General features: G+C 41.7%; 1 protein-coding gene across 1 annotated transcript in view; it reads right to left on the reverse strand.

The window, feature by feature from the left end:
• Positions 1 to 4,705: 4,705 nt before the first annotated feature.
• Positions 4,706 to 13,495, reverse strand: part of DGKK (diacylglycerol kinase kappa) — a 156,367-nt gene continuing 147,577 nt past the window's right edge. Inside the window, exons 25-28 of the mRNA XM_053202325.1 lie at positions 11,923 to 12,009; positions 8,238 to 8,348; positions 6,719 to 6,846; positions 4,706 to 5,618 (exon numbers count right to left, since the gene is read on the reverse strand). Coding sequence (XP_053058300.1) covers positions 5,546 to 5,618; positions 6,719 to 6,846; positions 8,238 to 8,348; positions 11,923 to 12,009 — 399 coding nt within the window. The 3' untranslated portion in view covers positions 4,706 to 5,545. The remainder of the gene's footprint in view (positions 5,619 to 6,718; positions 6,847 to 8,237; positions 8,349 to 11,922; positions 12,010 to 13,495) is intronic.

A 13,495-nucleotide genomic window follows, 5' to 3' on the forward strand; every position in this document is an offset into this window, starting at 1 on the left:
CCAAAATGAACAAATCAGGAGACTATAGATGCTGGAGAGGATGTGGAGAAATGGGAACTCTCTTGCACTGTTGGTGGGAATGCAAATTGGTGCAGCCACTCTGGAAAACAGTGTGGAGGTTCCTCAGAAAATTAAAAATAGACCTACCCTATGACCCAGCCATCGCACTGCTGGGAATTTCCCCAAGGGATACAGGAGTACTGATGCATAGGGGCACTTGTACCGCAATGTTTATAGCAGCACTCTCAACAATAGCCAAATTATGGAAAGAGCCTAAATGTCCATCAACTGATGAATGGATAAAGAAATTGTGGTTTATATACACAATGGAGTACTACAGGGCAATGAGAAAGAACGAAATATGGCCCTTTGTAGCAACGTGGATGGAACTGGAGAGTGTTCTGCTAAGTGAAATAAGGCATACAGAGAAAGACAGATACCATATGTTTTCACTTTTATGTGGATCCTGAGAAACTTAACAGGAACCCGTGGGGGAGGGGAAGGAAAAAAAAAAGAGGTTAGAGTGGGAGAGAGCCAAAGCATAAGAGACTCTTAAAAACTGAGAACAGACTGAGGGTTGATGGGGGGTGGGAGGGAGGGGAGGGTGAGTGATGGGTATTGAGGAGGACACCTTTTGGGATGAGCACTGGGTGTTGTATGGAAACCATTTTGACAATAAATTTCATATATTGAAAAAAAATAAACGTTTATTTTGAGAGATGAGCATGAGTGGGGGAGGGGCCAAGAGAGAAAGGGAGAGAATCCCATTCAGGCTCCATGCTCAGCAAAGAGCCCAACATGGGGCTTGATCCCACAAACTGTGAGATCATGACTGACCTGTGTCGAAATCAAGAGTCGAGGCCTTAACCACGTGAGTGACCCAGGCACCCCAGAAATAAGTCTTTAAATCAAGAATCATACAAGAGATTTATTGGGACAGTGGAAACTGTTCTGTATCCTGATAGTGGTAGTGGTTACACGAATGTCTACATGTGTCAAAATTCACTGAATTATACACCAAAAGAAAAACAATATTGTGTAATAATTTTTTAAAAACTGAGACAAATTGAATTCTGATGGTAATTCACTAGCCTACAGGATTAGTCTTAAACTTCTTAACATGAATTACAGGGCCCATTCTGGTGGTAGTTCTTCAGCAACAGGGCTTTTCCCCTCCTAAAGCCCAAGAATGTAGTTTTTTATGTGGGTAGACTGAAATATGGTCCTGAAAGTCACAACTTTTTTGTCTTTGACTAAGAGACAGTTTTTAATATTGGAAAGTCAAAGATTTAGATCTGAGTTCTCACTCAGGTGTCGCATTTTGTGGAATCTTGTCTATTACATAAGTCTCAATGGCCTACCTATGAAATGTGACTAATAACTGCCCACCCCCGGTCATTGTTAGGACAGAAATTGAACCATTTTTGATCTTGGACTTAACGAATTTTGTCATCTGAACAAAACACTCCTCCTCCTCACTGAAAACCTTTGTGGAAGGGAGAGGAGTTACATGATGCATGTCTTAGGGGGGCAGATTATATTATCAAAAGTTTTCAAGGTGCTTTTTGCATTTATGCATCTATTTAACAGTCTGGGCTGTACTATTCTACCTCATTTTACCTCTCCGGTAACTAATTCATTTCATTGAAATCTGGATCCTGAGGATAATTGGCCTCTAGAATAATTACAGTGGCAGGTATTTCCCCACAGGATTATCCTGAGTTGTAGCTAGGTTTTAGAACTTTTTGTGGCAGCCCTTTTAGTGTTATGATCATCCTGATGGAGATTCTTGCCTTGTGCTGCTGCTGTCCTCCTCACCTGCCATCCCTATGTTCTCCTCACCTGCCATCCCCTCACAATGTGGCTTGTTTAGAATTTGGATGACTACCCAAGCTCACCCCCCATTTCCATTACTGTCCAATTCCCCCCATGCCAAGGTAAATGATGAAACACTGGTGTTGATTACATTTATCCATTTATTAAAATATTTTAAGAAGCAAAACTTTATTAACTTTGAGGACTGGTGTTCCATTTGGGGGGGAGGAGGAATAGGCACACTTTTTGGACGTTTTCTTTCTGATTTTTGCTACTATCCCTAATTACCCTAGTTTCCTCCCCCAACCAGACCCTGGCCCTGCTACTTATTTGCAGGGACCTCTGAGGAAGCAAAAAACACAAAACAGGAAACAACGTGGTTTACAGATTAGCAGAAATATAGACAAATCCAATTCCATAAACCATATAGCCAGTCAAGGTTCTTTACAGGATGGAATGGTGCTCATGGGTTTGGTTGTTTTGGTATTAGTTTCTACCTCTTATGAAGCTACAGTTCTTCTACCTGATCTGAGGGAAGATGATGTTGACCCAAACTGTTTCTTCTTATGAACCTGAAACCTAAGTTTTTAAGTTGAAAATGTCTTCCTTATTCTTTCCTTGCACATTTGGACACAGCATAGGCCCTTTTTGGAGTGGGGACTGAAAGCTGCTGACCTTCTGTAGTATTGACACCAGAGGCAGTTGATGGCAGTCCAAAGCTATTGATATTCTCTTTCCCCACTATTCTTCTCGCCAAGAATTGCCCACTGAATCAGTCCCTCAGAAAGTACTACCAAAAATGCAACCAAACCCCAGAACGTTAGCTCTTAATGGCATCTCTGAACATAATTAAGATGGATATTTGGTGTCTGATTCCACCACCTGAGCGACTGTATTACTGCAAGTATTTAACAATGAAGTTCTGAAAGGATCTTATTCTTCTAGAGGCTTAGCCAGCTCCCCTTGAGAAAGAGATCACCACTTCTTGCTTTGCTTCCAAGACAGGACATGCAAGAACAGATGCTCAGCAAGCTGTCTTCCTTTATGGCAATCAGCTGGTAACTAGGCAATTTAGGAGGTAAGCAAATGATTTAGCAAGCCACACCTGCTCCTGGGTCTCATCAGCTATTGATTCTGCTCTATGAGTTGACTTCAACCTTAAATCCTAGTGGTTTCATTCAATATCATTTTGACTCTGTGGGAGGACAGGATGGGTGAAAGGGAATCCAGATGGTACCATAGAGCAACAGTAGCCTTACAATGTACAAAGACATATAGTAAGTCAGCAAAGTAGGCACAAGAGATGGAGCCCTATTACAGTTTACTATCATCGGTGATGAAAATAATTATAAGACACAGCCCTGCTTAGGCACTGCCAAGATAAGGCTAGCCTCTCCTAGGACTTCCTTCTGATTCCCAAAATTTGCTCATTTGGAAATTTTCCATTTTGAAAAAGGCTCTTCTGAGAAAAAAAAATGTAACTTGGTACCCAACTCTGTGAGTGACTGTATGCAAGACTGTGTAAGCCACAGAGAAGCCAAGTCGGGCTGCAATGGTGACCTTGCTGATTTGATCTAATACCTCCTTCTGGGAAGAAAGAGTGATGCAGAGAAAGCCAAAGACACAGCAACAGCACAGTCCCCACTCAAATACATACAGTAAGTTAACCTATTCTGATGCTCAAATAAGTTTTAAATGTTTTCTCTCATCTTTTTCCATTAACTTTCTTCTCCAGTTGTAGAGCTAGGACTTTTTTTTGTTGTTTGGCACAGCAATCAGACGTCTGGGGACTATCCCCTTGTTAGTATTTTTCTCCTCACCCCTGTAGAGGTGGAACACAGGTGGCTGGTTTAAGTGGGCTAGGCTGGTGGAGTTCCAGAGTTGAGAACCAGTGCTTGGAGTCTGGATTGTGCACCTCGATGAACCAGCCAATGGACTGAGTCAGGTAATTGAGCACGCTGTTTGAGAAGTGGGGAAAGGCCAGTTTTCTGGCTTTCTCTTTATAAGTGGGAAGGGACACTTACCAAAAGTATGAGTTGAAGGGGATGGGGATGGGAATACAAGGGAGACCAGAGAGAACCTCTCTGGACAATGAGTTTGATTAGATTTGCCTGACCGGGTGCAGGCATTCAAAAAATGCTAATTGGGATTTGGAGCAACTTTTGCCTAGTTTGTTCCCATGAGAAATTTGGAGGAACCATGGGAGAAGCAGAGGCTTTTAGCCTCCATTTTCCCAGGCCCGTGTTGTTTCTGATCACTCTGAATGTCCCTTTGTACTCAAGGGAAAGGAGCAAGATGGGAGATTTGAAGGTGATTTGGGGACTGACCCAACAGCCTGTCCAGAAGACTCAGGCCAAGATGGAGCTTGTGGGGAAGGCCTAGGCTGTGACTTGTCAGGCAGTCCCTAGCTTAGGCATCTAAGTCACAGAGCTCAAGGCCTGGTTGCTCCATATAGTCTTTACTGGGGAAGGGGACAGTACAGTTTGGGGCAGTTGCTGATGTAGAGTCCAGGACAAATAGAGCAAACAAGGCAGCATGCCAGCTTAGCCCCTTCTCTAGGGCATTGATGTTTTTGTTCCCCCTTCTGTGGCCTGGCTCAGAATTTTATGGAAGGAGGTCGTCAGAATCAGCTGGACTATAGATCCCAGCCACTTCTAAGACGCTGAAAATGCACCAAAATATTAGAAGCTCCACCAAGAACTAGGGCAGTTGGTAGAGGCGTGTATATGGGTGTATGGTTATGGGAATTTGGGTGGGATCAAGGTGGGGAAGGATTCCTGGGTTAGCACAGTAAAGTGTAGGGTCACTTAGAGGTCGAGTTGTACTTTCAGTTCTTTAAAATATATATATATATATATACATATATATATATATATATACACATCTTTATGTCTCTGTACATAATCTATACTGCAGCACAGCGGCAAAACATTTAGTTAAAAAACCCAGCAAGAATGCAGGCAAACACTCCATGGAGGCATGCAGGCTAGGATCAAGGCAGTAGCAGGGGATCCTGTATGGTTGCCATTGAGGTGAGTTCCAACCAGTTGGCCCACCCAGCCACCAGAGCACCACCTGGACATGTGCAAAGACGTACATGCACACATGGAAAAACACAAAGAGTTTTCAGAGAATGCAGTCACCATGTCTACAAGAAAAGATTTCACATGGTAATTGTAACAGGCAAGTGGACAAGCCCCCAGGACCTAGTTCTCATCTTAATAAGCCAACTAGAAGATGCCTCCTAAAGTTACAAATTGCAACTGGCAGGAACTGGGGGAGAAACAACCAAGCCTGGCTGGCCTCACCCCTCTCCTTATCTCCCTGAGAGTATTTCTTTCTTTCACGCATTCCCTGGTATCAACAGTTTCTCTGCTCATCAGAGAAGACCATTCCCAAATTCCCTGAACAAGTGAACTTTCTTGAATCCTTTGTAGATCCCAGGCCATTCATAATGAGCTTATCCCAATTAAATACTGTAGTTGCTCAAGATGCACAGAGGAGAACTGAACAAGACAACTCGGAACAAGAATCTTTGGCCAATAAGAAAATGTAAACCTCTAAGGAGACCTGATTGAGTCCAGGAAAAGCATATTAGTGTAAAGAATTGGAGACTCTTTCTTGGTGGTGCTCATGTTTGTTCCGAAATAGTTTAGTCTAGCCTGTATTGAGGTTTTGAGAGTTTTGTAGAATTCTAAACATTGTGAGTTCTCCTTCCAGATTTTAAGGACTACAGTTGAAATCTTGATGTTGGAGGATCATCATCTTTTGCTTCATCTTCATGATTTCTGCGATGCCACAAACTTCCTTTAGAGAAAAAACAAGTATACAAATAATGAGGTTAGCACATTGCCAGATACCCAAATGTGTGGACCCTAAAGAGGCCCAACAAGAGTCTGTTAGGAGACAGACTGGTTTGTTCCTATTGTACCAACTGGCTCTGAACCATCTAAAAATACTAGCTGAAACCATGTGTGGCAAACACAAATGGGATGCGTTCTCAGAACCTGATAATCCATGGAACTGCTATTGACCCCTTCAGAGTTTTCAGAAAGACTCTCAAACACCATGGTCTCCAACTGGCAGATTCTTAGGAAATCAACCCAGTTAGACCAAACCTGAGAAAACATAGCTTGATCCAAGAAATTCTCTCTTGGCATCTGTGCAGACTCTCATTTCCTCAAAAACAAACAAACAGCCACCCTTTCATGTCCATTATTGGTATATCTTTCAAGCTTTCAGGTTGTCTAGGCTCCAAATTTAGGAAAGACCACTGACATCAGAATTGGCATAGCTGACAACTCTAGAACCTTCTTTTGAGCCCCACTGACATATCAATAACACTTAAGTCCAACTCTGAAGAAGGGGTGAAACCAAAATTCAAATGATAAAATATAGTAAACTTGCATTTCCAGGGATTTACAGATGAATAGGTTTAGATTGGTCACAGAAACTACTCTTCACCTTATAGGTGCCCAGCACTGACACCCCCAAACCATATCAAACAATACTGCTTTCTGGAGCACAACCAAAAGCTTATAGCTGTATTTGACTGTGAGAGTGATCTAAGTATGACTATTTTGCTATACTTTATTGACCAAGCACAGGAATGGGTCAAGGAGAAAAGTAACTGCCTGTTCCCATCTTTCTCTTCAGCTGTCTGTATCACAGAGACCACACAGCATGGTTACTTCTCAGGTTGTCCCACTGCCAGTGTCAATATCACTTTTTAACTCACACTTTGTCTAAGAGGCTGCTTGGCATTGCCTAAGGTTGGCTCCCAGTCCGTCTCCTCCTCCATTACCACCATACCCGTGAATATTTCTAATGGGAGATTTAGGTCCCTGGGAGGTTCCCAAGCTTCTGGGAAAGTCTTCATGACCCCTATGCCTGTGGGGGGCACTTACCAATAAAACCCTGGACTCCTTGGCCTGATTTAGGCTTGTCTCCCTCTTCTACCTTCTTCTTCCCCAATGTGGGGAACTTAACTTTCAACTTGATGCTTCTGCTGTCAGTGTCTGAAGATTTTTCCTGGGAAACCACAGCAAGAGGAAGGTCAACATTAGTTGCCTAACATTCAGAAACAATTCCTAGAGACCTGGCAAGTTGCTGAACAAGGATGACTGCAGAAAGCAGACGGATTTGTTATCTATCCAGGCATTGGAAACTAGTCCCATCCCCTAAGAAGGCAAATGATCTTTACCAAGATCCTACTCTATGCCAGGTGCCTTGCTAAGTGCTTTAATAAATACTCTAAGTCCCCAAACAATCTTCAAGGTGGATATTTTCATCACTATTTTAGAAATGAGGAAGCAATGGCTCAGAGAGGTAAAATATTTTGCCTGAGGTCATTTGGATAGGGATTGGAAGGGTGAGCTTGCTAGGAGAACTGCTAGCTCATATGGCACCTCTTCATGAATTAGAAAAAGGCACCCCTTCTTCCATACATATGGTTTGGTGAGCTGCAACATACTTCTTGGCCAAATACCTTCATATATGGAAGAACCTGCCTCACAGGCCACCTGCTTCCTTGTCTGGAATGCAAAGAGTGTTCTCCACACATAGCTCTTAATTATGAATGTGGATTCTCTGCTGTACAGATCATCTTTAATTCCAGCCTAGCCTCCTAGTCCTCTCACTCCTGCTAAAGTGTACACTTATTTTACTACTAGTTGTAATAAAGCATAATTCCCAGGTTAACTTTGTTGCCAGAAAGTTCAGCCAAACACATTCCAAGAAACTTTGGGATTTTCTTCTCAAGATATTTATACCTCCAATCCTCTCCATTAGAAGAAGAGTATAAACCTGTCTTCCTCTTTTTCCTGATCTCTCTAAAAATGACAGCATCCTCACAGCTATATTGTAGCCACTGCTGCCATGCTTGATTTTCTTTCAAGCCATACACCTGCTAAGGGAAGGCACTGAGAGAGCCTGCTATGCTCCCTGAGTGGGAGGGACAGGAAGTAGCAGAGAGAGGTGTTTTAACCACCATATAGCCTGGGCACCAACCACTTAGAACAAATGTTGGATGCACACAACTGGTATTGGCCATAATTGTATGTGCCAGATGAAATCTAATTCCTAGTAGCAGGTATTGGGCAGGGAGGGGGAATTATGACCAGAGAACAGCATAGAAAAAAACAATCTTGCTTATTCTTTCCCAATAACCCCCTGCCACAGAATAGTTCTTCTTTTTGGTTATTTACACAAGGTCATCTAGTTTTCAGTGTGATTTCCACCATGTCCTGTATGCTTATGATGAGGAGATGGGTGGAGGAGGCTCCTTTAAGCTCAAGCTGAAAGCCACTACTTGGACGCCTTTTGCTACATCAGTCACTGTGTCCTCCTGGTCCACACTGGAAAGGAGGGAACCAAGGAAGAATCCCTCTTCCTCATTATTTCCTAATCCCCAGTTAACACACCTCTGAAATAAGGATTGAATTCATCCAGTTGATCTCAGATAGCTTTTGAAACTCCTTATTCATGGTATCCAGGGTAGTTTGCAGTGTGGTTTCATCCTCAGCACTTCTCAGCTGGCAAAGACAGGAAAATGAGTGGGTGTCCAACTCCTAACACCCTGTCTTCATAAACTCTGGCTGTCTCCCACACTCCCAGTCCCTGCTAGTGGCCATGAGACCACAGGGTATTTCTTTGGGTAGTACTTGTATATCCTTTGGTCATGGGGTCAATAGAAAGTGTAGCTAGCTCTTTACTTTCTCAATAGGGAGATCCAGGAAACAACCATATTGTGGTGATTTCCTTGGGTCTGGGCTTGCTCACAGTCTGGCAAGCAGAGAGGTCCTTTGATCAGTACCAATGAACACTTGAATTATACTCCTACAGCTTAGGATCCAGAACAAAGGTCTTATCCCTGACCCTCAAATCCCTGGAGACATCAAAGTGTCCCCCTAAATAACAGCTACCAATTTCTAACACATGCTGTATGTCAGGCATTATGCCTACATGATATTCTATCTTTCCAATAACTTTATAATACCTTACAAGGTACTATTCTTATTTTATAGGCAAGAAAGCAGACTCAAAGAAGTTTGGTGATCAAGATCACATAGCTAGACAGAAACTCAGATATGTTTAACTCTGTAGCCCACCCTATACACCACACTTCCCAGAAAGGATATGTGGGGTGGTCAGATGCTGAGGGGAATCTTTATTACACAGTCACCACAATTTAAAGGCTACTTTGTGAAGCAAGGAGAAGGCTAGAGAGAGACTGGCTCAAATTTTCCCTTTCTGGTGGAGAAGGTCTGCCTCCCCAAGCTGTGCTTTAGCCCCCAGCTAGTCACTGTTTGTAATTAAGAAATGAGATCCAGATGGCTTTTCCCATAGGTTCAGCAAACAAAGCTTAAGCATTCCCTAACAACCCACAGAACCCACTGGATGAACACTTTAGAGTCTATGGAGGGTTAAAACGAATTCTTCTGGGACCATCTCCAATTTAGAAGAACCAAGTCATAGACTAGCAACATAGTTGAAATAATTTCCCTTAGTGAGCTCAGAGAATAGATGCATGTTACTATCATCAGCCCGGACATGCTTTCCAGCCCACTTAACTTGGCCTCACCTCTCCTCCCTGTCATATACTTTACTTTCAATCTGGCATTTATGTGGCTTCTAGCTGTGCATGGGCCACTTGATCCTCCAGCCACAAACAGAGCCTTGCCCACTGTCACAAATGAGGGACAGGTGAATAGGTGGGGGATGGGGTTGGAGATTATGGTCCATCAGGATGGGGTATGAGAGAGAAACAAGTCAGTGATGACAAATAATCTTTTGTGTTTGCTTTACAAGTAATGATTTAGGACAGTACAGAGTAGCCCAGATGCATGGGACATGTGTATGCAGATGGCAGTGGGATGGGGGATAGGAGGTGTCAGGTAGAAATGGCTATCACTTCAAGGTAAGGGAGAAGGGGCAGGGAGTCCATAGGGGCATACTTACCAGCAATGCTCAAAAGGGGTTTGGTGGTCAACCCAAAGCCACAGAGAAGAAATAGGGATTTGGGACCTTGGAAAATGATTTCTAATCTTAACAGGAGAATAATAAAATGGCTTCCTAATGACTTCCTATTTAGCATCCAGAGACTCAGGCTCAAAATATTGTAGGTTGGTGGGACTGAATCTCATGCTCTATTCTCCTATCCTTCTGGCTGTATTGGAGACATTGTCCAGGAATTTTCTCTGAGGTAAATGTGCAAAGTGACTCAGAGGACTTTGTTGCTTATTTCTTAGTTCCTATTCTAACACATCACTGGCCATACATAGCATAAGTGAGGTTGCCAAATAAAGAAAGTGGGAGTTACTGGGTGGGATTTACTTCATCATAAGTCTTCATCACTCTGCCAACACTGAGCTCCTTACTGCCCTCTTTCTTCAAGGGGAAGAATAACAACACCAAAATGAAATAAGCTTTATTTCCATGCCACCTCTGACATAGTCTTTCTGGAGATATGTGGACATTCTTAGCTGCTGCCTGTCCCCTGGTCTCATTTAGATGTGTGTAATGTGTGTGTGGTCATTATCAGGCCTTTAACCTGTGTTAAGTGTGGTATATTCTCAATTTGGGTTATTGGCTGGCACAAACCAATTTTCATGCCATGAGCTTCAAGAAAGCCTGAGTGGCAATGAGAGGCCAAGCTCTCATATTTCCTGCTGCTTAGACTGGAAAGGCCATTGAGCTCTGCCTATGTATAGAACGTACTTCTGTTGCTGTTGCTTAAGGCTGAAAGATTCTAGCTTGGGCTCAGATGCTAGGACAGCCTGGCCTGATTGCCTTAGCCACTCTGCCACCTGTGCAGTGTGCCAATTAGATGTGCAAATGGAAAAGGGGAAGTGGATGCACTTCTTTCAATATCAACTCAGAAGCCCCTCTTCAAATAAACCTTAATTAGATAAGAAGCAAGAACAGCACCTGCCTCAGGGCTTTAGCAGCCAACCCAAAAATGGGGTGGTCACGATCAGTTGACTCATCAGAGCACACTCGTGAAGTGTGCCTATGGGCTTTGCATTATAAGAAACATTCAACTATTCTTATAGCTCAAAAACTGAGTGTCAGTCCATTTTTCCTAACACTAATAAAAATGTACCATCTATCAGGCTGGTACTAGGTTCCAGGCTAGCTATGTACTTAATATACAACAGTTAATTTAATTTTCACAACCTGGAGAGGTAGAGATTACAATTACTATTTTATAGATAGGGAAACTGAGACCCAGAGATGTGATGTTACTTCACACAGCTAGTGTTATGTAGTCAACTGTGTCTCCCTCCCCGCAAGAAAGATGTGTTGAAATCCTAGCTCCCAGTACCTCAGAATATGACCTTATTTGGAAATAGGGTCATTGCAGTGAGGTCATACTGGAGTGGGGTTGGCCCTGATCCAGTGTGACTGGTGTCCTTATAAGAAGATGGTCATGTGAAGATAGAGACACAGGGAGAATACCATATAAAGATGAAGGATTGTAATGCATCTACAAGCCAAGGAACATCAAAGATTGCCAGCCAGTCACCAGAAGCTAGGAAAGGGCAAGGAAGGATTTGCCTACAGTTTTCAGAGGGAATATGGCCCTGCTGACACCTTGATTGTCTCCAAAACTATTAGACAATAAATTTCTGTTGTTTTAAGTTACCCAGGTTTCAGTACTTTGGTACATCAGCCTTAGGAAACTAATACAGTTAGTAAGTGGCAGATTTTGGATTTGAACCTTGAATTTCCCACATGGTGACAAATGTATTTGGAAACTTGGAAGATTTAAAGCAACTCAAAAGAGCTCACCCTTTTCTACTGAAGCTGTGTTATGTATGATGAGAACACCCTACTTTTGATTGGCTTGGTCTGGACCCAGGAGACATGTCAGAGAAGGAGAGACTTTTTTTTCAAGGATATGGTAGTCCCTATCGTTTAGCATAACCTGTGAACTGATACAATCAATGACAATCCTGGGTGAGGATGACACATCAGGGACTTCCAGGGTAAGCATCTGGCCAAAATGTTCCTACATTTCTTCCAATACTCTGGAACCAAGCATAGAACATGACCATCTTCAGATGGGATACTTTGCCCTCCCTTATTCCAACCCCCTCCACTCACCAAGTTTTCATCCAGGAAAGCTTTGGTGTCATCGTAGAGCCCTTTAAGACTAAATGTAACATCTACTGCATCGTTTCTGCTTAGAGTCTGAGAGGAAGAGAAAGGAAAAGAACGGAAGGGAAAGGACAAAGACAGGGGAGTTGGTTAGTAAGCATGCAGCTGGCTTCTCTGTAGGAAAGTAGGAGAAGGCTAGTAGGATGTGGCTGTAGGTGAAAAAGTAATTTTCAAAATATAGTACAACTAGTATAGCATGGGCATCAACCAATCAGAACTGACAGAACCAGAGGTGTCAACCACTGGTACAGCTTTATTGGTGTGTCCTACGAAGTGGTGCAGCACACCTTGGCATTTGGCACCATTGATCAAGTGCTGTGGATATAGTGAAATAGGAAGCATGTAAACCAGAGAGTAAATCTGATGCTACTTGTTGCTGATATACTACAATCACCTTCCCCATGGTAGGTGCGGTTGAGTCCAACTATCCCTTTTTGAAACTCCAGGCTTATTCTCTTCACAGGATATGCAAAACCTAGCTATTTATTACTTTATACACATAGTATAAAATGTGGTACTAAAATATTCTGCTGTCTGAAAAGTCCACTTTTGTGTTTCTACAAAAAAATACAGAAGCCTATCAAAAGGAGATTAACTTAGAATATTTCAAGTTCAGGTTTATTTTACTTTTGGAATTGAAAAATAAATGCATCACTTCCTGTAGATTATAAAAATGCAAAATAACATAATTATTTTAAAATTTTAAATTAAGCTGCCTGAATATAAATTTACTTCTGATATAAATATGTAATGAAATATTACATAATCCGTATTACTTTTGACAATTAAATTTTTGTTAATTAATGTTTTCTACCAATTGTTTTAATTTTTCAAATATATAGGCACCTGAAGATTCACTTGAAATTCTATCAACTAATGATAATTTATAGTATTCTTTAAATCAGAAGAGAAGGGTGGTAGATTTCCCAATTCACTCATTATAGCTTCATGAGTGTGAAAAATATTTAGCTTAATAGTAGCATCACTTAAGCGTCCAAATTTATTGTATACAAGTGATTCTTTGACTTCTTGAGTGTAAAGAAGTGGTGATAAATTAAAAGAAGCATAAGAAAAATCTCTACCAAGAATTTACATTATGTCTAAGAAAACAGATACACTCAAAAACAAATTATAAAACCTACTTTAAATTTTAATGTGGCCAAATTACTGAAATGTAAAACCAAAACAAAACAAAAAACCTGAATTTACTGATCATGTCTTTTTAAAATGAAAGATGTAGTATAAAGTAAAAATCAGAATAATTGGAGAATTCTCTAGTAGCTTAAATCAAATAAACTTTTCAAACAAATCACTTGCTCATTAGGAAAAAATAAATAAAAGAAACTCCAGGCTTTGAGTTCCAGGCCTCCACCAACTAAGATATGGCCTAAAATAAATAGGTAATCCACATTTCAAGAGGCTCTGATCCTATATATGGCCCTTTTGTATTATTTGTCTAGCATTAAAGTTACTTTTTAAAAGAATCACTTAAATCTCCCAGCAATGGGTAAAGTCGTGG

Source organism: Acinonyx jubatus, chromosome X, assembly GCF_027475565.1.
Source record: "Acinonyx jubatus isolate Ajub_Pintada_27869175 chromosome X, VMU_Ajub_asm_v1.0, whole genome shotgun sequence".
NCBI classification, from domain to species: Eukaryota; Metazoa; Chordata; class Mammalia; order Carnivora; family Felidae; genus Acinonyx; species Acinonyx jubatus.